Source organism: Amblyomma americanum, chromosome 3 (assembly GCF_052857255.1).
Source record: "Amblyomma americanum isolate KBUSLIRL-KWMA chromosome 3, ASM5285725v1, whole genome shotgun sequence".
Taxonomy (NCBI): Eukaryota; Metazoa; Arthropoda; class Arachnida; order Ixodida; family Ixodidae; genus Amblyomma; species Amblyomma americanum.
Genome location: NC_135499.1, coordinates 72,112,573 through 72,139,126, shown reverse-complemented (window position 1 = coordinate 72,139,126; position 26,554 = coordinate 72,112,573). Strand labels below are relative to the sequence as shown.

The 26,554-nt window shown below is 48.4% G+C and overlaps 1 protein-coding gene across 1 annotated transcript; it reads right to left on the bottom strand.

The window, feature by feature from the left end:
- Positions 1-26,351, bottom strand: LOC144123824 (uncharacterized). Its single transcript, XM_077656564.1, has 5 exons — positions 26,270-26,351; positions 24,917-24,996; positions 23,862-24,034; positions 6,182-6,242; positions 1-177 (listed from the first exon to the last, which is right to left on the bottom strand). Exons 3-5 carry the CDS (start codon positions 23,990-23,992, stop codon positions 1-3), a joined length of 369 nt encoding a protein of 122 aa, XP_077512690.1. The 5' UTR covers positions 23,993-24,034; positions 24,917-24,996; positions 26,270-26,351.
- Between the last annotated feature and the right edge of the window lie 203 nt (positions 26,352-26,554).

The following is a 26,554-nucleotide window of genomic DNA, read 5'->3' as shown; positions in this document are numbered from 1 at the left end:
TCAATTCACGCACCTCTGGTTTCCGCAAAGCTCCGCCTCGACCGACTGGAAGACGATGAACTTGAGCAGCAGATGTCCCATGAGCACGATCAGTGTGGGAAGGGAGAAGCCCGTCACCACAGCCACCGCGCACCCGATGGCTGTGAAGGCGCGGTCCTTGAACGACGAGTACTTGAACTGCGAAGTTGAGAACAGCGACATCTATTTGAAAACACGGCGCAGTTTGGCATGGTAAACTTTATGCAGAGTGCATAACGTTTAAGCCGAGTTTAAGTGGGCATATATCAGAAATAAAGCATGAGGGAGGCACTGAGGGGTGGATTCAGTTTGATGTAAGAATACTATTCTTGAAAAATATTTTTCACGGCGTATTCTGTATAGGCAAATCGTGTCGCCTTTCCCAGTAATATCACAGGGGTGTGGCAGCGCCCCTGGAGTCCAAAACAAACTGTTTATCGGTCCTAATTTTCCATGTTAAGTTTTCGATTATCACAATGCACGTGCTCCGCTCAGTACATCTACTGAAGCGAGTGTGAAAAAACCGCGGTCAATGTACGTGCAGACCTAACGTTTTTAGGCGCTATATGCGCAAATGGGCACATTGCGAACGGGCAAATTTTTCTTCGAGTGTGCTACAGCAAGCAGCGATTCCTTTGTTTCAGAAGAATTTTACACTCCTGTCATCGCGAGTGCAAGCCTTTTTCATGTTCGTTGGCGAAATCAGTATTTAGCATTTCTCAAAACGGTGAGCTTGCTAGCACGATTTCTTTTCATTTTCATTTAGACAGACCTTTAGGCCAGCGATAATATTCTCATTTCTACCAAGTTATCCCCGTCTGGGTATCTCACGGCCTTGTATTGTAAGCAACTTGTCCGTATAGTCATTGAAAATTGTCAGACCTCAATTAACAGCGCTAAAGGCGAATCCTAGAATGCGTTCTTTGTCTCCACAAAAATTAACTAATCTCTAAATCTTCTTGGCTATCAGCTTGAAGTACACGAGTATAATATCGCTCTCAGCATTAAAATCGCCGCCCGGTACGCCAGAACTCATTTCCAGTGCCGTGCGTCGCATATAACCCACAACCCTTCCTGGGCATGCAAGACGGTGTGTGTTCAGCCCCTGGTATATACGTTTGATTTCACACCACGCTACTTTTTTCAAAAAAGAAACGAGTCTAATATTTCATTTTTCGTACCAGGTATGTATAGAGTCGGTCAAAAGTTGCCGGGCACATGGTGTAGCTCTTGAAGCTCAAAATACCTGTAAGCTCAAAATATCTGTTAAGGATAGAAATATGGTTTTGACCTCGAGGACATTGATAGATTTATCGGCATCTTAAGTCCTAGGACATACGAATTAAAAGCAGACTCTGTGGCCTGGGAACTTTTTGACCACACCCGTACGTATACAACACCACTGTAATAGTCATGCGTGGTAAGATAAGTATAAAAGAGTACCGGGGAGTCTTGAAAAGTGTGCTGTAGTTTTGAGCCCTTAAGCAGATTGTCTTGACGTGAACGATCGTGTTAAGACATATGATGCTGCTCAGCAACGTCACAGCATTGCGTACGCTTATGTCAAAGCGGTATCCAACCCCGCAAAATTACGTAAAATTTCAGTTCTCCCGACGACCAGGTTTGAACAGCGCGGCATGCGCATATCTGAAGGCATTGTAGCGAGGACAGAGGAATGTGGATGCGTCGACAATGCTTTTACGCGACAGCATATACAGCTCGCCCGGTCGAAAAGCCGTCGGCATGGTCGGCATCGCGTGTACGAAGTTATTTCTTTTCAAAGAAATTTGTTGCTCTAGTGATCCATGATTTGTAAATCATTAATTAAAAAAAACTAAAACCGAAAAACATTGAAAAAACGGGAAAGGAGGCTCAAAGGTGTGAAATGTTCAGAATGAAATGCCAGCGCTTAAAGATGCTAATTAAGAAAATTTAGAACGTGCGATTGATCAATTAACTGAAACAACTGAAGAAAATGAAAATTGCGTTCAACTGTGCCAAACTGCTCAGAATGGAAAGCCTAACCAACTACGTCATCCCGTCATACCCTTAAGGCGGAGCTTAAGTGCACTCTCCTATTTCTATCTGCACCGTTTGGCCCGACACTTGGAGCGTAAATCAAGTGCGTTCTGCGTCTACTTGAGCTTCTTTCTGCTTCAGGAATAATTATTTTGAAAAGGCAGCTGAAAGCCAATGCAATCGTTCTCTTCTGAATGTCGGCATAGCCCAACGGAGCAGAAAAATGAAATTCGTCTACGAAGTTGGATAACTGTGCTCTACGAGCATGACAGTAACGTTGAGTACGCAGCACTGCATTACACATGGATATAAAAGTGACGCTTCGCTACTTACTAGGGTATTATTTTGAGGAGCTCGAAAGCTGAAGTGAGTCACTGACAGTGGGCTATTTCTATACAGTCTTTGCGGGCATTAAGAAAGTAAATAGTTCCATATGTTGTACTGCGAAGTGAAGCGAAAATTTATCTCCTCAGATTTTTTGCGGAAAGCGAGAGCTAAATCATCTGTTCCTGAGAGGAGTCAGTCGACCGCAGAAACCTACTATTACTTGCTATACGCTGCAGACATGCGCAAACGTGCCGCCACAGAGCGCTTTAAAGCTGTGTAAGCGTACTGCCGGCCGCTATTCTGGATGCACTTCATAAAGATAAAATTGTGTACGACTATCGAATGATGTAATGACTAATTTGACTCGTGAACAGCCTTTTATGTGGCTCCCCGTCCCGAAGCAACAGCAAGGGGCGACCACGGTGAATGCGGTCGGGGAACTAGGGTACGTTTATTATGCTCTTGAAAAAACAAGCATTAGGAACAAGCAAAGCAGGAATACTGGGAGCCAAATTGTTCTCGTGCTTCTGAGTACCGCCAATCATGATCCGGAAATAGCGCAAAAAAAACATGTGCGCGAGCTTTGAATAAAGCTGCTCTTTCTTCCAGTCCTGCAGTCGGCAGTTCGGCTACGCTAGGGCTGATGATCAGGTTCTTCATGCGATTGCTTTTAGGGGACGACCGGCATGGACGCTTAGGCACGGATTAGAAAAGGTGCTTGACTTTGGAGGTTATCCCCTCAAGAGGCCCAGGCTGGCGAGACGTGCTTTTCAATAGCTGACCGGCTTGGACGCAGTAAGAAAACGCAGACTTGTCTCTGCCTTGCCGCTTTGTTATACAACGAAGATAATGGAGTGTTAATCCTAAGCTGAGAAAAGTATCCAATGGCGACCTCAAGAAATAGCTAGACATACTCATACGAATATAGAGTGCCGTTCTCTGGCCCGTTCGTTGACAATATATACGCTGCCTATTGACAACGCTGACGCGACCGACCACGAAAAGTGGTGCGGGATGTAAGCTTACGAGCCACATCTGTCAAGGCATTTTCCATAAATGCAGCCCCGGATCAGTAGGCAGTTATCGAAAAAAAAAAACGTTTTCAAATATATAAAGCCATCTTGACTGCGAGTTTGCGCCCATTATTACTTGCTTTACATTTCGTTTTCCTCCTTTGGAATCGCAGTAACACTCGCGAATAAACTCACCTGAAATAAGAAACTGCGATAATTCATTCGAGGAGTTCTCCTATCATCAGAAAACCTCATAAGTAAAATTTTGCGAAAAGACAGTTTTTACGTAGTTTCAAAAATTTTAAAGGGTTATAATTGTCACATATTTTTTTTACTTGATGGCACTTTCAGGCTCCTGCAGGAAAAAAATGGCATGATTTAGAGAATTTTCGGCCTAAATCAGAAAATTTCCGAATAATTCAAGGAAAATCACTGATGACAAAGTGGCGACCAAGAACTACTGGTGGCTCCGTTCAGTTACGAGAACATGAACGAACAACGAGGCAAAACGCCAGCGCAAGAGTGGCGCCTGGGTCTTCATTGGAGTGGAGTGGCCAGTGTGATAAGGGATATGAAGGCAGATTGGCAAAGCTAAGCGATAGAAGCAGACTGCTAGTGGTGGCCGAATAGAAGTTTTTCATAATCGAAGCGAATACAAATAGTGTAGCTTCGATACCCAATCGACTACGAATAGTGTAGCAAAAAAACTGCACCCTGTGTGTGTGTGTGTGTGTGTGTGTGTGCGTGCGTGTGTGTGCGTGCGTGCGTGCGTGCGTGTGTGTGTGCGTGCGTGCGTGTGTGTGTGTGTGTGTGTGTGTGTGTGTGTGTGTGTGTGTGTGTGTGTGTGTGTGTGTGTGTGTGTGTGTGTGTGTGTGTGTGTGCGTGCGTGCGTGCGTGCGTGCGTGCGCGTGTGCGCGTTTGTGGGTGTGTGTGTGTGAGAGAGAACAGAATCAAATGTGGACGTTGAAGAAACGTAAGTGGAAGGATCTAATCGAACGGAACACGCATCGAATGGTTTGGTTTCTGGGTTAAACGTTCCGAAGAGGCCCAGGATATAACCGACGCCGTAGCGGAGGGCTCCGGATAATTTCTACCATTTTTGGCTTTTAAAACGTGCACTGAAATCGCACAGTAATGTTCGTACTATTAAAGACAACTTGTGGATAACATTTCCTACTTTAGGCCTGCAAGCGAAAACGCTAGGCGGTTTTTATGTAAGCCGCCGCAACTAAAGGGAAAAAGCGCAATATTAATCATGACTAGAGTATATATATAATTGGTTTTTGGGGAAAGGAAATGGCGCAGTATCTGTCTCATATATCTTTGGACACCTGAACCGCGCCGTAAGGGAAGGGATAAAGGAGGGAGTGAAAGAAGAAAGGAAGAATAGGTGCCGTAGTGGAGGGCTCCGGAATAATTTCGACCACCTGGGGATCTTTAACGTGCACTGAAATCGCACAGCACACGGGCGCCTTAGCGTTTTTCCTCCATAAAAACGCAGCCGCCGCGGTCGGGTTCGAACCCGAGAACTCCGGATCAGTAGTCGAGCGCCCTAACCACTGAGCCACCGCGGCGGGGATGACTAGAGGGTCCAAACACGAAAATGTCTTTGGCATAATAGAACTAACTTTCGCCCATCAATGACATCAAAGCTCGACTTTTGGGCAGATCAGAGGCGCGAACTGTGGGCAGAGACATCGAGATCGTGTACTATGGCAGGGTTTGTTTTACAGATAAACCCTGCCGCGTCGACTTATCCCGGTTGACATGCATGATCATCGCGAATGGCCCGTCAAGAATGAACCCTTTCGCGGAACTGATCTCTCTTTCCTGCGCAAACCCAACACGGTGGTGTGCAGTGTGGCGTCGGAGTTAGCGCTGTTATTTTTGTAACAAGCTTCTTTTTGAAGCTGCGCCTGTTAAAAAAATTACCTAGTGCACGTAAGACTATTTGCGTGCTTTGAGAACGAAATCGATAGATGACGCGGTTTAGAGTTAAATCAGTGGACGTCCCCAACGAAACGGCTGCGTTGAAAGCTAGGCACAGAAGCCTTTTTGGCACTCACCAGCTCCAGGAAGGAGGCCGGTTCTGCTTGTTCTTGGAATGTGCTGGTTGCTTTTTTTCCCCTTCCTTTTAAAGACACCCCTACTTATCGGCGTACAGTCGTAATACAACGCATACTATAGATGCACATTTATTCGCCCAGTAGCAACGCGGTTTTCTGGCCTACGGGTTCCGTGCTCGACTCGCAATCTGGAAGTCCTTGTTTCAAATCCCCGCACCTCCATTCTTTGCTGGTAAAGGCATTGAGGGTTGCGTGCAGCACTTTTCCTGGGCACCGACAACGACGCCAGGTTTCGTTCCTAATAGGCCCCATTACGTTTCCACCTTAGAACGCGTTCCCATGAATTCTAACAGTTTTTCAATTCTCATATTTGGCGCCTTCGGTGAAATCGGGCAGGGCTAAAAACTGCACTGGAAATTTTTATGTTTCTGCTCCTTCATTTCCCTTTCATAGGTTTGTATGCCAACGTTTTATGCCGAGAACAGCTTTTCTACAATTTCACTACAAATACCGAAGCGACAAACAAATTTCTTAGACAAAAACTATATTTCAAAAAAAACAAACAAGAGCCAAGAAATTGGCTCACTGTGTGTGGGAGCGTGTGTGTTTGCGTGTGCGTGCGTGTGTGTGTGGGCACGCGCGTGCGTACACAGATGACGCGGTTTAGAGTTAACTCGGTGGATACCCCACCCAAAAAGCCAGCGCTAAGCTAGGCACAGGAGCTTGCTTGCCACTCACCAGCTGCAGGAAGGAGGCCGGTGCCGCTTCTTCTTCGAATTTACTGGTTGCCTTTTTCTTCCTAGGAAGAAGGGTAAACAAAAATAAAATAGCAAAATGCACTGCACTGCGTGGTTTTGTCAGTTTCTGTGAGCACAAAGCAAGCAGTGGTGCTGGAGTTCAGGAGGTGAGCTCGAGACCGCGGCATCGAATACCGACGCGGGCGGTCGCTTTTCGAGGGCGGCGAAATTGAAGCCAGTCTTGTGTTGTGCGATGTCAATGCTGGCTAAAACACACTTGGTCGAAATTGTTCTTCAGCCCGCCACTACAGAGGCTCTCTCTCCCTCCCTTTGCGCCTTCGTGTATGCTTTCCCTCAGGGCTCAGCCCGCGCAATACGGGCGTACATAGAGAAGGAGACAGTTACTGCGCCTTTACTTTCTGCAAAATCAACTACGCTTAGTAGTAGGCATCGCGATGGCCGTAAGAAAGGTCTAATTCTGGGTTCCCGGAATTTTGCAGCCCCCGATGCGAGCCTGGCTGCACGCTACGTGCGCAGGTATAGTGCGGGCGCGCGGAGCTAAATTCCCCAAAGTGGAAAACTTTAAAGTTTTTACACTCGTGCACGGCAAGATGCTGAACACCTTAAGCCTGGCCTGCTACGCTACGTCCGTATTAAGAGGGTGGCGCAGTCCCAGCTGTAGTCCTTGTTGCGAGGGAAGGCTGCTATACGACAACTCGCTGCTGAGTGGTCCACCAAGGAAAATCATAACACATCAAAGCGGCAACCACCGCATTTTCCCGGCCCCTGCAGAGGGGCTAAGACGGAGGAGCAAACTTTAAGGCGCCTGCAGAGAGGTACTCTACTCTGTCCTGCAATCGTCAAACATTACGATCCTAACATGGATGGGCGATGCCCGCACTATGGGGAGACCTGTGATATCGTCCACATGATATGGGTATGTACTTAAAATCCGCACCTCCCCTTTCCCCTAACCCTTCCCGAGAGGCATGGGAGACTGCCCTCCTCAAGTGCTCCTCGCTTGAGTCACAAAGGGCTCTGTTGAGACGGGCGCGAGACGGGGCCCCGTCATGCAGTGTCCCGGACTAGGGACGCCGACCATCTAGCGGGGCCACTCGGTGGCTCCCAAATTATATTCCACCAAATAAAAGTTTTCACCACGACCAACACCACCAACACCACCAAATAAGTATTTCTGGTTTTGTGCTGCTTCAAAATGGCGTGGAATGCAACTTCATAGGGCGCCTTTATAAAGAATACCGGTGTCTTCACATTAGGCAAAGAAGCCAGCAGAGGTACCGCAAATATACAGAATTTGAGCCAAGGAAAAATGCGGTAAGCGTTTGACAGCGTGATGAACACCTGAAGTGCACCGTGAGAGAATGGATAAAGGAGAAAGTCAAAGAAGTATGAGAGAAAGTGGTGCCGCAAAAGAGTTCGTCGGAATAATTACTGCCACCTGGGGATATTTCACGTGCGCTGACCTCTCACAGCGAAGGAGTGGCTGGGATTCGATCTTGCGCCTTTGGGGTGATCTGTAGCCGAATGTACAAGGGAACCCGAAATGAAGTCACAGCGTATTTCACCTATTGCAGAAAGCAACCTCTTTTGTTGGGTAGTTTTTTGTCCACACTACGAAACGCGATCGTGGTTACTCAAGGATAGAGACCTCATGTAGTTTTGCAGAGCATGAAAGCCAGTGAGCTCCAAAGCTGTTCCTGTGCGACATTCCATTCTCTGAAGCATATGAGACGGCATGCCGCAACTTTTTCGCTATGCACAAGCCTCTCGAAGCTTGGTCCTATATCTGTAAATTCAATGGTCGCTCCGAAAACGAAGAACACATGCTTTACAGCTCTGTTCCGAATAATTAGCGGTAGAAAAATAGCCCCAAAAATAAGTGAAAGGGACATGGAACTAGGGGAAAACATTGCTTGTTTTGAATGAGTGTTCATTTGACGGAAATTTACGCAATGTATACGAAGTACAATGTGCAACGAAAGAAACAAAAAGATCACAATGCGCAAGAAATTTTAGAATAATATTGACAGTACTAATTGATTTTTCCCCGCACATTCAAGTGAGCGCGTTTTTTTCTGCGCGAACACAACAGAAGGGTAGCTAACGGACTGATCACCCATTGCGATGACCATTTCCAGCTTAGTAATTTCTCTCTTATTACGGTCCTTGTATTTTAGCGCGAAAGCGCTATTTCATTAGCAATCCTGAAAAAGGCCAGGTGTCTGTGCAGCCTCTCAGATATCTGAACAAATAAAGAAAAACTGTGGCTCCAATCTACACTGTGAAGGTGGTTAGACAACGAAGGTGTAAAAAGACACTCAAGTGCGCATGACAAGTGAAATATACTTATATTAACCCTTAATATTTCACAACGACATTCACGAATGCTTTATAATAATTATAATATACACTGAGTTTTCAGTTCTAACTGTAGAGATATTGTTTGCTAAGGTTAAATCAGTGCAAGAACCATGATTGGTGGTTGGTTGAGTTGCATTGATGAAACGGTGTTTTCATTGTTTACACGCGCCTTATCATCCATCATGGGGTTTTGATACTTGTTTTGTCTTTTTTATAAATGAAAACGATTACTGAGCTATATGCTCTTTGCCTGTTTTCGAAGGAGATTTAGCATTTATATATTTTTCCATTTTTATTTTTTTAGTTGACTTATTTAACTTTTTCGTCTTTATTGTTTCATTTCTGGTTTTAATTTTTAATTTTTCGATTGTTTATATTTTAAATGTTTTTAATTTTGTGTATTGTTATTTTTAATTTGTAATGTTTTTCTTATCCCGTTTTATTTTTTATTAAATTTTTTAAAATTACGACTGCTTTATGATCAGCATGATATACGATTTATATGCTGTTGGGAACAGTCTCATTCAGAGACGCATTCAAATTTTAGCCTGGCATTTTTTGCTGACGACGCTGACAACGTGACAAATTTCCTTGGACGGTAGAGGTATGCAGCTTCGCTGCAATACCGCTGCGACTGCGTTTCGAACCTGCGGCGGCGCAAACATATACAGTTCGTTGGCCTCTGGACTAGAGCGCTATGCTATCGCTACAGCCGATCAAGCCTCGTGTTAACTCGCACTATCCGACTGTGCACTGCACATTGTCATCTTGACCAGGTTCCATCTGCGCGCAAAAGTAACGAAAGGAAAGGAAACGAGCATAACTGTCTCCCTGGGTCAGTGGACACCTCAATAGCACTTTGAGTTGTGTGGCGATAGTGACAGATATGCGCTGCTTGCGTTTGCGTTGACAACAATGTCTCACCAGAGAGGGAGCTGTCACTTGGAGACAATTACAGACAGGTTCTTACCCAAACGTACTTATACTGAACAAAATGTACCTTACGATATACGCGTACAAATGTCCCTGGTGCGAAGAAAAGCCCACACTATGTCACATCACATGGGCCTGTCAGATCATTGACGTGAAATTGAAAATGAAAATTGGTTTTTACGGAAAGGAAATGGCGCAGTATCCTGTCTCACATATCGGCGGACACCTGCACCGCGCAGTAAGGGATGAAGGAGGGACTAAGAGAAGAAAGGAAGAAAGAGGTGCCGTAGTGGAGGGCCCCGGAATAATTTCAACCACCTGGGGATCTTTAACGTGCACTGACATCGCACAGCACACGGGAGCCTTAGCGTTTCGCCTCCATTGAAACGCCGCCGCCGTGGTCGGGTTTGAAACCGGGCACTCCGAATCAGTCGCTGATCACCCTAACCACTGAGCCACCGCGGCGGGCTGACGTGGTCGCCAAAATACAAAACCTGAGTGCGGAGCAATGGGAGAGACTGCTGTCCGGCGATCGCTGTGAAGACCAACAAGGTCTGGTACAGCGAGCTCAACGGGCGGCAGGGGCCAGCGGAGCCTTGGACTGATGGCAACCGACCATTGATTAAAGTTGAACGATATCGACAGAGTAGACTCCTGGGGATACAACCAAGGAGAGAGCATCTCTGAAGATGCCCTAAAACCACAGTCTAGAATAAAGTTTTCTCCGCCAGTCCTCCTCCTGGCACAAACGCGGCACAGGATCTATAGGTCGCTGGCGTTAATTGGGTTCATTGGCGTTGGCGTCGACAACGTTGCAAACTTCGCTGACTTTGAGGAAAGGAAGGGCGCTTAACTGGCTCCCAGGCTCAATGGAACCCTCAATCGCGCGTTCAGGTATGTAGGAATGGCGTCCGCCCATATAATTGGTTTTTTGGGGAAAGAAAATGGCGCAGTATCGGTCTCATATATCGAACACCTGAACCGCGCCGTAAGAAAAGGGATAAAGGAGGGAGTGAAAGAAGAAAGGAAGAAAAGAGGTGCCATAGTGGAGGGTTCCGGAATAATTTCGGCCACCTGGGGATCTTTAACGTGCACTGACATCGCACAGCACACGGGCGGCTTAGCGTTTTGCCTCCATAAAAACGCAACCGCCGCGGTCGGGTTCGAACCCGGGAACTCCGGCTCAGTAGCCTGCGTTCCCCTGCAGCAGAAACCTGTTTTCGCGCAATATTTGGTGTTTAGGAAGCCGCGGAAATGTTAAACCTCCAGCAATATTTTTTGCAGTTCTTGCTCATCTTAGCCTACTCCCAATCAGACAGGCTGCCCCTTACATTCAAACACATTCCCGATTATTACAAGGAGAAGCACCGGCGCTAGCCGGCCCCTTGTAAGGGTCTGGATCGCGCTGACGACCGCCTCCTCGTAAAAATTCGCACCAAAACTGCACTGTGCCCAGCGGTGCTTAAGCATTTCAACCCATTCTTTGATGGCGCATGCTATTTCCTGCCAGTTCTGTGGGGAGGTGGCTGACACCTTCTACATGGTTTGGGAGTGCCAATAAAACCCATCTTTCCCCCCCCCCACCCCACCAGAGAGGACTAGGAGGTGGCCCTGGTCGGCTGTCAGGACCCAAAAGGCCTTGGTTCAACGGACGCGGGTGGCGTTGCTTCCCAATGCGGCCTGGAATAGGAGCTCAACCTAATATTGTGAGGGGAAGGCGCCAATAGGGCCCCAACCCAATTACCTCTCTGCAACCTCTTAATAAGTGTTTCACCACTACCACCCGTCCGTGTTAAATGCTCGTCGTTTGCGGAGTGCTGTTGCTCTGAAAAATCAAATAGCCCACAATTCTGTCCTTGTTAATCAAGCCTACACTTACCGAGACAGCTCGTTTTAAATGATCAGTCGGAGAACTGGCCGCCAGCTTTTCACGCACAGGCTTATCCCGCATACTAAGTGGAGTGTTTTAACGTAGTATTCCTGTGCAACCTACAAGGCTTCCGCAGCGGACAAATTCTCACTTCCCCCACGGCACCAACCGCAGGCTGTATGACGTGAGTCGCCTTACCTCTCTCATCAAGACCCCAACCTCCACCCCTACACCGCTTCCGCCAACCGTCCCTCCCACTATTATGGCCGCAGGGCAGTGCGCGCACCGGTGAGCGAACCTTGGTGAGCCTCTTTGCGTTTCTCGAATAGACGGGCTTGTCGTCCCGTCTGCTCTCCGCCAGGTAGTTACTGGAGGGGATAGATGGCTTGAATTTCTGCATGTATGCGGACGATATCACCATGTGGATGACCCGTGGCCACGACGCGCACATCGAAAGTACGCTACAGAAGGCCATAAATGAGGTCGAAAACTATGTCAGCCGTAGGGGCTTGCAATGCTTGCCGCAGAAGTCTGAACTTCTTTTTTATAGACCTCTGCATCGAAGACAAACTAGAAACATCCCTAACATCAAATTACAAACTCAAGGGGCGGAGATTCCTGATGTTGAAAAAATCAGATTTTTAGGAATGATTATACAAAGCAACGGGTATAACGGTGATGCAATAACTAAGATGGAAAACTGCGCGCAACAAACTATGCGGCTCATACAGCGGATTGCCAACAGAAGACACAGTATGAAAGAGCAGAATCTCCTACGGCTAGTACAGGCGTTCGTAGTAAGCCGTATCTCGTATGCTGCCCCCTTCCTTGATCTTAAAGTTTCAGAAAAGGAAAAGATAAATGGAATTATCAGGAGATGCACGAAACAAGCTCTAGGATTGCCCATCCGTACATCCACTCACCGCCTCCTAGAGCTGGGAATGCATAATACCCTGGAAGAAATTACGGAAGCAGTGAGAACGTCCCAAATCGAACGCTTAGCCAGGACCACAACCGGCAGGGACATTCTAAAAAAACTCTATCTTAGTCGAGATAACAGAACAACCGCCAAAGTTTACATGCTCGGAAAAATTCGAGACAATATAGTTGTACCCCCATTACCCAGGAATATGCATCCTATTCATCACTCAGTGCGCCGGGCCAAGCGGGCAGAGGCGCTAGAGAAACGCTTCCGCTCCTACAAAGACGAGGACGTGGTCTACGTGGATGCCGCTGAGTATGGTAAGAACACGATGACCGTCGCGGTCGTCAATAATAAACAACTCCTCAAAATAAGTGCCTCCATACTCTCGGGTAACCCAGAGACTGCAGGTGGTGGTGGTGGTGGTGGTGAAAACATTTATTACGGATGAATAGGAGGTATGTTTGGATCAGCCCGTAAGGGACCGATCCGTACAAGCACTAGGTGGAGGTCCCTAGTATGGGACCCCAGTGGCGGTTGCCGCCGCCCAGGCGCGCCCGACTAAGGCTTGTTGGGCCTGTAAGTCGTGGCAGCCGAGCAGGGTCGCCTCCCAGTCCTCCCGGGTTGGGTTGGGGATGGGGGGAATAGCGGGGTTGGAGGGGCAGGCCCAAACTATGTGATAGGTGTCAGAGGACACTGCACTACAGTGTGGGCAGCTGCCACTAAAGGAGGGGTCAAAATGTTTTAGCGCTGCCGGGCACAGCAATGTATTGGTGAGAAGGCGGAGAAGGAGCCGCTCATCCGCCTTCTTCAGGCCTTTACATGGACTAGGGTAAAGGCGATGACAATTTTGATAATATGTTGTAATATCTTTGAATGTATAGAACAGATTAAAATCGGGTTCTTGATCGGATGGGGAGGAGAAAACAGCCCGGTGAGAGAGCGCGTGGGCGGCTGCGTCTGCTGCCTCGTTTCCTGCCAACCCCTGATGAGCAGGGGCCCATATGAGGTAACGGTGTGCGGGGTCCGTATCCCGTATGCAATTTTGGTATATTCGATAGGCTAGGAAGGGAGTGCAGCCTTGTTCGACGTTCCGACAGGCCCCTCGCGAGTCGGTGATTATGTATTTTGAATTGGAATGTGAGGCCGCGAGAGCAATCGCGACCTCTTCTGCTTGTGTTACACTGCGGGCTCTGAAAGTTAGGCCGTTAACTGTGTTGCTGTTGTGAACTACCGCGGCCGTGTACCATCCCCCGTGGTGAGGGCCGGAGGCGTCCACGTAGTAGACACCTGTTTTGTTGCCATAATATCGGGCTAGCGCTTCCGCTCGTGCCAGGCGCCGACCATTATGGTCTTCGTGTGACATGTTTGCTGGAAGAGGCCGCACGTGGAGGGCACGTCTCCACAGTTCCGGGATGCGAAACCTGTCTTCCATTGGAGGGGTGTGTTGGATATGGAGTCTAGCAAGAAGGCGGCGACCCGACTCCGTTAGCGACAGGCGCGTGTACTGGTTTGTAAGGTGCGCCTCCTGGAGCTCCCGGAAAGTGTTCACCACCCCAAGAGCCATAAGCCGGCTGTTTGAAGTAGTGATGGGGAGGTCAAGGGCACGTTTAACAATTTTGCGAAGGATGACCTCAAGGGCGTCCTCCTCTTGTTTCCGTAGGTGGAGATAAGGAGTCGAATAGAGAATTCGACTAGTTACGAAGGCGTTTGCCAGCCGCAAGGCATCCTTACTTCGTAACCCTCCGCGTTTGTTGGAAACCCGGCGGACCATGCGGCCCACCTGGTCCCCCACCTTACGGAGTTTGGCCAATGTAGTGTCTGGCCGCCTGTGTTTGTGGATGTAGAGTTCGAGTACCCGTATCTCATCACTTTCGCGTATGGGACCGCTCTCAAGAGAGAGAGATATTTTAGTTGTGCACTTCTGTGAGGGGCGGAGGTGCACAAATTCCGATTTTTGAGGGGAACATTGAAGACCGCAGGGGCGGGCGTAGCGGTCTACTATCGTCGCCGCTGTTTGCAGGCTGGTTTCAATGTCTCCTGTGCTGCCCTGTGTGGCCCACATAGTGATGTCATCGGCGTACAGGGCGTGCTGCACGCCGGCGACACCACTCAGCTGGGCCGGCAGGTGCATCATGGCCAGATTAAAGAGCAGCGGGGAAAGTACCGCGCCTTGAGGGGTTCCCCGCGTGCCGAGTAGGTAAGGACCATGGTCTCTATCTTGAATTCGAATGTAGGATTGACGATCCATTAAAAATCGGCTTATGTATTGGAATGTGTTGAGGCCACAGTCGGTGTGACTTAGGTTAGTGAGTATGATCTCATGTGTTACATTGTCAAATGCCCCTTTAAGATCCAGGGCAAGTACTACCCGGTCATTATGGGGGCATTCGAGGGGGTCAAGGACTTCCCGATTGAGTTGCAGGAGGACATCCTGTGCGGATCTGTGTGGGCGGAATCCGAACATGGTGCTCGCAAAGACTTGTTTGTGTTCAAGATATGTAGATAACCGATCCCGCACCATCGTCTCCATTAGTTTGCCCACACATGAGGTGAGAGAGATGGGGCGGAGTTTATCTGTGTCAATTGGTTTGCCAGCTTTAGGAATAAAAGTCACCAAAGCCGTTTTCCATTCGATTGGCAGGGTGGTGTCCCCGCGCCAAATCGCATTGACGTATTCCAGGAGGGACTGGTATGCCAAGTCGGGCAGGTTCGTCAAAAGCTTGACGGTGACCTTATCCCGTCCTGGCGCAGTGCCCCGTTTCATTTTGGCGAGAGCCGCCCGCAGATCATGGAGCTGGAAAGGTTGATCCAGCTCCGTGTTCTCTCTGCCTGCAGAGGAAGATGCCATAGCACTGGCTTGTGTAGGCACAAAAGCGAGATACATCATCAGTGACTCCAAAGTTGCCATACTAAATTTCAGCAGGGGCCGGGTCTCCCCTCTAACGAATACAATTTTAAGCCGTCATGTACTAGACCGGAAAATTACGCTAGTCTGGACACCAGCACATGCATCCCTGCCTGGTAATGAGACGGCCCACGAGTTCGCCCGAGGCTTTTCTTTCCGGGCGGACCCGAGCGAGGTGGTCTTTACAGACAGGGATCGCATGGTGACCTACAGAGAAATTACACAACACTATCGTTTGCAACGAGCTAGCCTTCCTCCAGCGGATAGATCCTTGTCCAGATACCAAGCCATCAACTGGCGCCGGTTACAAACTTACACATTTCCAAACCCGGCCCTCTGGAGTCTTATGTACCCAGGGCAATTTTCAGAAAAATGCGCGAACTGCGAACTTAGGGCCACCTTGGACCACATACTATGGGAATGTCCTCATGCTCCCCGGGAGGGACGAGGTATTAACACAAAAGATTAATGGGAGACCTTACTACTGAGCTCCGACCCGGCGACTCAGTTATACAACTCGTCCGACTGGCCGAAGCCGCCGCCGAGAGCCAAGACCTTTCAGCCGTCGTCTAGGCGGGTAGCCCTCTGGCTACCCTCTTTCTGTTGGATATTACATGTTTTCCTATCCTATCCTATCCTACACGCAGTGACCGAACGCTCCGCGAGTTCTGCCTTGGACGATTAACAACTGGACGCCCCACTTCAGTTGTAGTCAACTTAGTGCTGTGCGCGTGTGTTTTTATTGCTCCATCATGAACTAATCACGTGCACAACATGAACACATTTCTTATTGTGTATATAGTTTGTGTATATTGCCTCTCTCCCTATCCTCACTTGCTGTCCCCTCACCTCTTTCATTTAATTTTTCCATTTTGCCTGCTATCCTTTATTTCCGCGGCCCCAGCTCAGATACCTCAGTATCGATGGCAGATGCTTGAGCTAGCAAAAATATTTTCCTTCCTTTTTATTATTATTTTGAGAAAAATCACTTACTACACCCAATCCACTCCACTACCTCTAACACCCACTGGAAACATGGAACAGCCCGACTCTTAAACCTCAACCTCACACCCCACCCAAGAAAAAACGGACAACATAGCACCCACCTGCCGCACAGACCGACCTTAAATCTCTAGTGCCCCGCATGGACGCTAAACTTGCCGAAATGGACGCGCGTCTACAGGTAAATTTCAATCAGCTCATTGACAACCTGTCCGAACGCTTCGAGCAACAAACTGAAGCGAATGAATGATTCGCGAACGCGAAATCAAATGACGAACGTGAGCTGTTGTTTTCGCCTATACTTTCGACTATGCTTTACATTAATATTAACGGTGATTATTAACGTGGACCTTCGTTACATCCGAAGCTCAAATTCGTTATATCCGAATTTCACTCCCAGGTCCCTAATTCAGATATCAACGTGTACGGAACAAAACGACGATTCGTTTGGCACCGCCAACATGCACCTGCGATCACTGGTTCGCCCGACACGGCCATCCGAAGGTCGCTACTCATTACGGTTTTGAGGACCAGGTCGTCGGTACGAATCCCTCACACAAACCAGGCCTCAACTCGAGCAACTACTTTCTGCGTGAATTTTGCAGGTTCGTTTGCCACCCCTCCGATACCTGCGCGCCTAGCGGGTGGGCCCCAATTTGGGCACCAATGGCCGTCCCAAGTTACGCCAATCTCGACGTTCGGTCAGACGCTAAATATATAGCGGAACGCCAGCATAGGCGGTAGACCGGCCGCCGAGCCGACCCGACAAATGCGCGCGCGCGTTCACGTTTGATGGGGGTTAAATTTTGCACGGTGCTGCAGCAATTTGATCAGATGATCGTTCACCATCTTGAAATATTGGGTGTACAAGAAACGTTAGAATGCGAGTAGTAAGAGCTAACTACTCAAAATGCATCGCAGCTTCCCCTACTGCCCCTTCCTCCAGCTTTATATTTCCTGAAGAACGCATTGTCATGTTGATAAAAACCTTCCACAGGAAGGAAAGCGAGAACACACAACCTTAAACGCGGTGTGTAAGTAAGTAGCAGCATGAAAAAGATTACAGCAACAGCGTTTCTTGGAAACAGTTTCTATCAACTCATCTCTGCTTACATACATTCCCGTAACACATCCCGACTATACAGGTCCCCCTAACAATACATGACGCTTCAGCAGCGCAAGCAAAGGGAACAGAGTAAAAGAAGGGACACACAGAATGGCACTGAACTTGCAACTGAGTTTTATTGGAGGTACTCACATCAATTTATGCAACAATAAAGCTGCGCACATGCGCAATGTCAACAACAGACTTTGTTATAGAAGAAAAAAACCGCTTCAAAAGCACGTGAATATACCGCTGAACCACCATCCACTGCGAAGCATGTTCATATCTGGAGAGTATAGCGTCACAGATGGCATGCTAACACATCCATCATTTTTTTCTAGCGTTATGTGGTTTATTTGTTCTGTTCTCTACCGCACAGCCACCTCATGCAGTTCGTTCATTAATGCATCGCAGATAACAATGATTAATGCGTGTTCCGAATGAGTGGAATCAATACCCCGTCCTTTCTAGAACTGCTCTCTTACTACTTTATTAAGACGCATGTTGCTTGGGATGGTCAAATATTTATGCAGAAGTCTGGTGTGTGCATTGGTGCCAGGGTAACATCCATCCTCAGCAATGTTCTTCTCAACAGGGTTGATAAAAAAGTGGAGAATAATTTAGCGGGGTTCTTCATTCGCATTTTTCCGTTATGCGGATGATTTGCTGGGTGTTAGGTAGTTCCGTGGTCCTTACATATGTGTCACATGTTCTTGATGCTATTGCACAAAACAGGTCTGGACTGAATTTCAGTCGTGAAATCCCTCAGCAAGCAGTCTTGCAATTACTTGATTCGAAATTACCCGCCGCTGTGGCTCAGTGGTTAGCGCGCTCGACTACTGATCCGGAGTTCCCGGGTTCGAACCCGACCGCGGCGGCTGCGTTTTTATGGAGGAAAAACGCTAAGGCGCCCGTGTGCTGTGTGATGTCAGTGCACGTTAAAGATCCCCAGGTGGTCGAAATTATTCCGGAGCCCTCCACTACGGCACCTCTTCTTCCTTTCTTCTTTCACTCCCTCCCTTATTCCTTCCATTACGGCGCGGTTCAGGTGTCCAACGATATATGAGACAGATACTGCGCCATTTCCTTTCCCCAAAAACCAATTATATTATATTGATTCGAAATTGAATTTCCAGCCGAATCACGTTTTTGGCAGTATTCTTCTAGGAGCGAGAAGTCCCTATTAAATTATAGGTATTTTCATTCTAAAGTTTGAAAACAAAGCGTGGCTGCGAAAAAATATCAACATAGAATGAGCTCCAGTCCCTTAGCTCAGGTGCAGGGAAGCTGGCTTCCCGGACTCAGCCCTTGTCTCAAGTGCGGATAAAGTCATCCCTGCGTTTAAGTTCTCGAAACGCACTTAGGGGCCGCAAAACTGGTTCAAAAATTGAAAATTATTGTTTGAGGAAAGGAAATGGCGCAGTATGTCTCACATCTCGGTGGACACCTGAACCGCGTCGTGAATGAATGGATATAGGAGGCAGTGAGAGAAGAAAGGAAGAAAGAGGCGCCATAGTGGAGGGCTGCGGAACACTTACGACCCCCTGGGGATCTTTAGCGTGTTCTGACATCGCACAGTACACGGGCGCCTTTTGCGTTTCGCCTCAATCGAAAACGGCCTCCGCGGTTGGGTTCGAACCCGGGTGCTCCGGCTCAGTAGGCGAGCGCCTTAACCACTGATCAACCGCGGCGGGTAAAATGGGTTCGGAAGAAAGAAATGGTGGCGGTCATGCCACATACATGGGCATACTCTGCCGCTCCGGCTAAAGAGAGCGGCGGCCAGGTATGGAGCAAAGGTTCTTTTCTCCACTCCTAAAAAACTGGGGAAAGTTGGAGCTTAGGAAGCTTGAAGGTATATGAGGAAGGCGTGTAATATTAATCATGTTGCATGCAAGACTGGTCTAATCTACCAGATTCCAGTGTCCTGCGGCATCACGTATGTAGGCCAGACAGACCGATGCATTAATATGAGGCTCATGGAGCACGGTAATTCCTCGAAGAAGGCTACAAACTTGGCTAAGCATTGCGCTGTCATTATCACAAAAAATTATGGGTGCGTTAGTATGCCATCTGGGACGGTATCTTTTCGGGAGATGAACATACTTCGCAGTGGATAGCGGTTCGGTGGTATATTCACGTTTTTTTGAGGCGCGTGTTTTTTATGAGAACATCGGTAGCTTACATTGCGCATGAGCGCAGCTTTAGTGTTGTATAAATTGATGTGCGTACTTCGAATAAAAATGAGTTGCAAATTTAGCGCCGTTATGTGTGTCCCTTCATTCCTGTTTGTGCTGTTGAACTATCACGAGTTGCTACGAACTTGCCCAAACTAATTTTTCCCCCTAATGATCTTCTCGACCAACCTATTAGAGAAGCAAGGTTCAGGCTGAACTCCATAGACTTAACACGTCCTCAGCCCTCGGCCCAGACGGAGTACATAACGAGGCAACGTGGGAATCTCGACGCCCAATCCATTTCCTCCCTTAATCAGTAATTTAACGAGTGCTGACAAATGTGCACCTTTCCGCAGCAATGAACAGACACCAAATTCGTCGTCATACCCAAACATGGGAAACCTCTACTCACATCGAACCTCAGACCCAGCTCCCTCGAACCGCCGGCCTGGCCTGCGCGAGCGAAACGCGCTTTGCGTCACCCAGACTTACGTCATAAGCCGCACCACATATGTCCTCCTGACAGAGTGAGAAAGACCTTCGTGCGCTCCTACGGAGTTGCACGAAAACAGCTGCACGCTTTTCCGTCAGCTCATCACACGACGACTCCTCCAAATTTGGCGACCGCAATACCTCTGAAGAACTTAATAATAATAATAATTGGTTTTTGGGGAAAAGAAATGGCGCAGTATGTCTCATATATCGTTGGACGCCTGAACCGTGCCGTAAGGGAAGGGATAAAGGAGGGAGTGAAAGAAGAAAGAGGTGCCGTAGTGGAGGGCTCCGGAATAATTTCGACCACCTGGGGATCTTTAACGTGCACTGACATCGCACAGCACACGGGCGCCTTAGCGTTTTTACTCCATAAAAACGCAGCCGCCGCGGTCATGAAGAACTTAAAAAATCCACATTTACGGCACAAATATCCCGTATATTCAATTAAGAGGCTGGCTGCACTCTCAAAACACATGCTGCCTAAAAGCGACGGAGACCGCAGAGTAGCAAGGGCTCGGGCCCTCCACAAACAGTATAGCGACGGCCACGAGGTGGTTTTCATGGACGCAGCGGAATATCCGTCAGGTTCCCGTATAGCCCTGGCGGCAATCCACCATCAAGCAAAGTTGCTAACCTCCAGCTCAATAATCACCAATTCCAGCAAAGAGATAAAAGCCGCAGCCACAGCGCATTCTCTCACCTCTTCATCTGCCGCTAAAATTATCTCTGCCTCCAAATATGCCATTCTGAACTATGCCAATGGCTACATATCTCGTTCCTCTCCTCCGCTTACTACGCTTTTGGCAGCCTCCGCGCCACATAGCTCTAATCTGAATGCCAACACACGTCGGCCTCCCTGTCAACGAGGGGGCTCATTTCCTAGCCCGAGGTCTCATATTCTGGTGAAAAGTAGTCGAGTCCATCTACGGGTCGGGGTGCTCCCGCTCTCCTTCCGTGATGTTCTCCCGTACTACCGGGACCAAGGAATGGAATAAGCACCCCCCGCCCCATCCCTCACCATGCGCAGGTCGCACGCTGGAGGCGACTGCGAACTCGGACTGTTCTATTCCCCAAACTTACGACATGCGCGATAACCAGACCAATTCCCCTCCTCATGAAAACTTTGCGGTCATCCAGGAAACTTCCTACGCACCAACCTCATATGCCCCACCTTCTGTCATCACCAACCGTGGCGGAGGCTTACTGGGAGACTCTACTGACCAGCAGCTCCTCTCAAGCGCAGCGCCGGATCATGTCCAGTGTTATGAGAAGGATTCGAGGTGGCTCACGAGTCTACCCAAGCTCTTTATTTCCGGGTAGCCGCAGAGCCCCCCGAGCACTGGGGGAAGGAAGAGCGCTGAAAAATTACGGGGTAATTGTTGACCTTTACAAAATGGGACGTAGGCTGCTACCCGCTTCTGATTCAAATTAAATAAGAGAAGCTGTCGCGTCAAGGCGGCTACAAGCCAATAAATTTATGAACCCGTTATGGGTTTACCACGTGTACCCCGAACTGAGGTCGCATGATTGATGCACACACTGTAGGGCGAGAGAGACCCTCGACCACATTATTTAGGAGTGCCCGAATGCTCCTGGGCTGGGCAGAAATATTGATTGTAGAGAAGCCTGGGAGAGCCTGCTAGAAGTCCGGACCCTGAGCTCCAGCGCACCACCATCCGTCTGGCGAAAGAGGCCGCTACCAGTCTCTAACCACGGACGTGCAACTCCCCGTCTCCCAAGCCTGCGTGCTGGGGTCTGAGAGAAACGTGTTTTCTGATGGAAATAAAAGTTGTTCAATCAATCAATCAATACGATTTCGTTCGCAAGGCTATCGTTCGCTTTGCAAGGGCGCCTCCTTAAAGTGAGGGAGCACCCAAGTGCCATGTAAGGGGCCTCACCCCACCATTTATATCACTGGCAATGGAAGTTGCTTGACCACCTCGTCTCAATATACGACGCGCACCTAAAATTTTTTTTAGGAAAGTGAATAGCGCACCAATTCTCACTGCTCGGTGGACACCTCAAGCATGCTGTGAGGGAAGGCAGGAAGAAGGGAGTGAAAAGAGAAAGAGGTGTGATGTGATTCGTGAAGCGCTCTTGAATAATTTAGAATACCTGGAAATCTTTAGCATGCACTGACATCGCCAAGAACACAGGCGACTTTTGCAATTCGCCTACATCAAAACGCCGCCGTCACGGCCGGATTCCAAACTGGATATTACGGCTCAGTAGCCGAGCGCTCTAACCAGTGAAAATTTAAAATGAAATTTGGCCGTTGGGGAAAGGAAAAAGTGCAGTATCTGTCTCATATATCGGCAGACACCTGAACCGCGCCGTAAGGGAAGGGATAAAGAAGGGACAGAGAGAAGAAAGGAAAAATAGGTGCCGTAATGGAGGGCTCCGGAGCAATTTAGACCACCTGGGGATCTTTGACGTGCAATGACATCGCACAGCACACTGGCGCATTTGCGTTTCGCTTTAATCAAAACGCTGCGGCCGCGGTCGTGGTCGAACCGGGGTTCTCCGGGTTGGTGGTCTAGCGGTCAGCGTGCTTGAAGACTAACCACGGAGTGGGCGCGGCGGATTGAACACCTCAAGCACGCCCTGAGGGAAGGAATTAGAGAGGTAGTGAAAGAAGGAAGAGACAAAGAGGCAGTGTATTGGAGGTGTCTTGATAAATTTCCACCCAAAGCGTTATTGAGTAATTGATTGCCTGAAAAACAAACATTTCGTTCTTTCTTTTTTCACACCTTATGTTACCCCTTCCATTACAGCGCGGTTCGGGTGTGCACAGAGATATGCGGGACACTAACTGCGTCATTTCCTTTCCTAAAAGATCTTAATTTCGCTTTGCTTTGCTTTATATGTGTTTACCGTCCCAAAGCAACTCAGGCTACGAGAGACGCCGTAGAGGAGGGCTCCGGAAATTTCGACCACCTGGGGTTCTTTAACGTGCACTGACATCGCACAGTACACGGGCGTCTAAAATTTCGCCTCCATCGAAATTCGACCGCCGCAGCCGGGATCGAACCCGCGTCTTGTGAGCCGGCAGCCGAGCGCCATAACCACTCAGCCACCGCGGCGGTAGATATTCATTTCATTCCTTTCGAACGCTGAATTCGGTTCGTTGGTTGGTTGTTGGGGAAAGTAAATGGCGCGGGATCTGTCTTACATCTCAGGGGACACATGAACCGTGCCGTAATGCTAGAGATGAAGGAAGGACTGAGAGAAGACAGGAAGAAAGACGTGCCGTAGTGGTGGGCTGCGTAATAATTTCGACAACTCTCGGCTACTGATCCGGAGTTCTCGGGTTCGAACCCGACCGCGGCGGCTGCGGTTTTATGGAAGCAAAACGCTGACACCCGTGTGCTCTGCGATGTCAGTGCACGTTAACAGGTGGCCGAAATTATTCCGGAGCCCTCAACTACGGCACCTCTTTCTTCCTTTCTACTTTCACTCGCTCCTTTATCCCTTCTCTTAGGACGCGGTTCAGGTGTCCGCCTATATATAAAACTGATACTGCGCTATTTCCTTTCCCCAGAAACCAATTATTATTATCTTTAACGGTATATTTGGTTAAGAGCTGACGGTTTCGTCGGGCATTAATCAAACCTGATGCGTATGCACCAGCGAGTAAGCAGGAGGTTATAAGGAAATGAAAGGTGCGGTCACTGTGTAGCTATCGGTGGACACCTTAACCGCGCCGTGTGAGAAGGGATGAAGGAGGTTGAAAGGGGTCGCTAGAAGGCAATTGTGCAGTAAGAATCACGTCTTTTCTAGGAGCGTGACGCAAGCCGAAGGCTCCGCCATAGCGTAACCAGCTGGGCTTCATTGAGGTAGGAACGAAGCGCACCGCTGAAAAATTAAAAAAATGAGAGAAGTGAACTCACTCTCCTTCCATGGATGCCTGAGATGTGGCTCCCACATCTGCCGACGGGACCTCCCCTGTGGTTGATCCACCCGCGGGGCCGCTGGTGCTGCTCGTGTCTGGAGCGGCGGTAGTGTCGGTCGCCGGCTCCATGGTTGCTGCTGCTGCGGTTGCGGCGAGAAGGGGCGGATGTCGCTGGGTGAGGAAGACAAAATGCGGATATTCTAGAGGTAGCGCTGTAAACTAGCGTTAGAGTTAACTAAAAGCGAAAGGAACGATATAACAACCAGCAGAATTGATATTTCCCTCAGTATACTTTCGCAAATTCTACTGCGTGGTCATTTAATGTTGCCGTTTCTACCATGTGAATGTTTATTCTTTCCTTGCCAAAACCAGCAGCTCTAGACAAAATCATTTATCAAAGAAAAAGAGTTCATGATCGTAATTTTTTTGGTTTATCGTAAGATTTAACTACAACAATCAGTATATCCGCAGATCTCCCTCGGTAGGCTGGCCTTTATTTGCCATTAACGTTCTCGCTATAGTCAAAAATGTTCCGTATTGCTATTCTGTTCTCAGTATGGCAAAATTATTCCCCATTGTTATTCTATTGTAAACTTAGCAGCTTGATGCGAGCGATGGAAAAACTAAACGGAAGATTTTGGTACGAATCGGAAAGACGGACCAATACTTCCATAAGAGTATCCCAAAACATTGAACAGCAATATTCAAAATTTTCGTCCAGGAAAGCTGGACATGTCTGTCTTCCTGCGTTTACTACTGTTTGCGGAAGTGGATATAATGTTGGTCTGAAAATTAAAGACGCTAATTCATATATATACCACCTTCGCCTTCCGGCTCATCAGAGCTGTTTTTAGCGCCTAGCCTAAGAGAAAATGGTTACAGAAAGAAGCCAGAGCTCGCGATTCAGTAGCACTGCTCACCCGCTTGCACTGCGAGGCCGTATAAAACTCCTCCACTACACTGTTGGAGGAGAAGCAACTTGCGACACCCATGTTGAATAAGCTATATTTGTTCACGTCCAACAGTCCCAAAACTTTCAGCTATTGGGCTCACCAAAAGTCGGGTTGAGATTGTCTGTCCGCTGTAGCACCGATTGCCGGGCGGATGTATGCGAGCAGGTTGAGCAGGATCGCCTGGAAGGAGTAGGTTGACGCACTTCATTTGCTGGCGAGGGTGCGCTTAATTTTATTTACATCATGAATTTGCATCATGCAGCAGTAGAAACAGGTGTTCATTTAGCGGAGTCCAGAACACGGATGTTCGGCAAAGATTCTAGACAAAAATGACGGCCAGAAGCATCTGCGTCAAAACAGGCGACCTGGTCAACTGTTCACTCCGCCGTGCATTTGCTCAAACGAAAAGCTAAGCACACTGCCTCGTCTTTCAGAAACCACGTCCCAAATTCTGACTTAACCAACGTTGCTCTGTTGTCAGCATTCACAGCTGGGCAAAATTAGTGGCCATGCTAACCAGTTCCTTCTTTTGGTGGCATCCCCCCGCCTCATATCGCACTAATAAAGCACGGTAAAAGAACCTCGACACAAAAAGCAGGGATCCACGCATGCCGCATAGCGTAAATTCAGCGTCACATACTACAGCTTGAAAGCACGGAATCAAGAAGCCGCGCGGAGCACAGCATGGTCTTCTCAATAACATCACAGCGGTACCCGATAGCACTGTTCTTCTCTACTAGAGCCTCGTTCTTGCCGACGAAAAGAAAGTTTATCCCCCTCCTCCTCTGCAGTAAGTTATCTATCATTGCTGAAGCCTGTTATGTCATAAGCAGATCACCGCATGCGCCTGCACATAGCAACAATGTTGTTATAGAGCATTTGGTGACCCTCGAGATGAAAACACTTCGGGGCCCACGTGCTAAACAGAGGAAGACACAGCAGCTTGCCACCCATACCAAGAGTAGTAAGGAACTGGCGGTAAACTGCGCAAATTCCCGAAAAACTCAAACAAATCACATGTTCAGGAGAAATGGACTCTAACCACTTCGGCGATAGTAATGCGGGTATTGGAAAACGTTTTTAGATACCTCACATTTATCCCGAGAGACGCCTTTCAGCACACTATCCTGACTCGGTGGATAAACCAGCTACTTGGAGGAGCAATGTGAGAAGCAGGTAGGCACGCTGGAAAGCTTTGCTTGAGCCCTGAGTCAGAATACAGTGAAAATAGAAAACAGGCAATCCAGTTATCCTGCCAAGACCAATACTCGATAAAGCGATGATAAGAGTGAAAAGTAGCAACGAAAGAAGAACCTTGATAGCTACGGATGCACTGGAGCAAGGAAGCGCCAGGGACTTTTCTCGTTAGCCCAGACAGAACAGCTGCTTTCAGTTAGCTACGCACGGAGGCTCTGAGCAGGAAAGGCTGGCTGGAGAAGAGATTCGGGCTCACCTAAAGGGAAGCGCCAGTGGACAGGAACGTTACGCTGGGGCGAGACAGAGAAGACCGTGGCCTAACGCTGCGTGATTGGAACACCGACTGCGCGTGAAGTGGTCACGAGCAGCAGAGGCTGTGGTCGTCGTCGTCTCTTGCCTTGTCTGGTGCGCTCGTGGAGGTGGCAAGCCAGCATCGGCGCAGTCCCGAAGGGAAGGAGAACGAAATGGTGGGAATTCAATTGCTTAAACCTATTTTGAAACTCTAGGCTTGAAGAAGAGAAGAGAGATGTGGAGAGGAGGG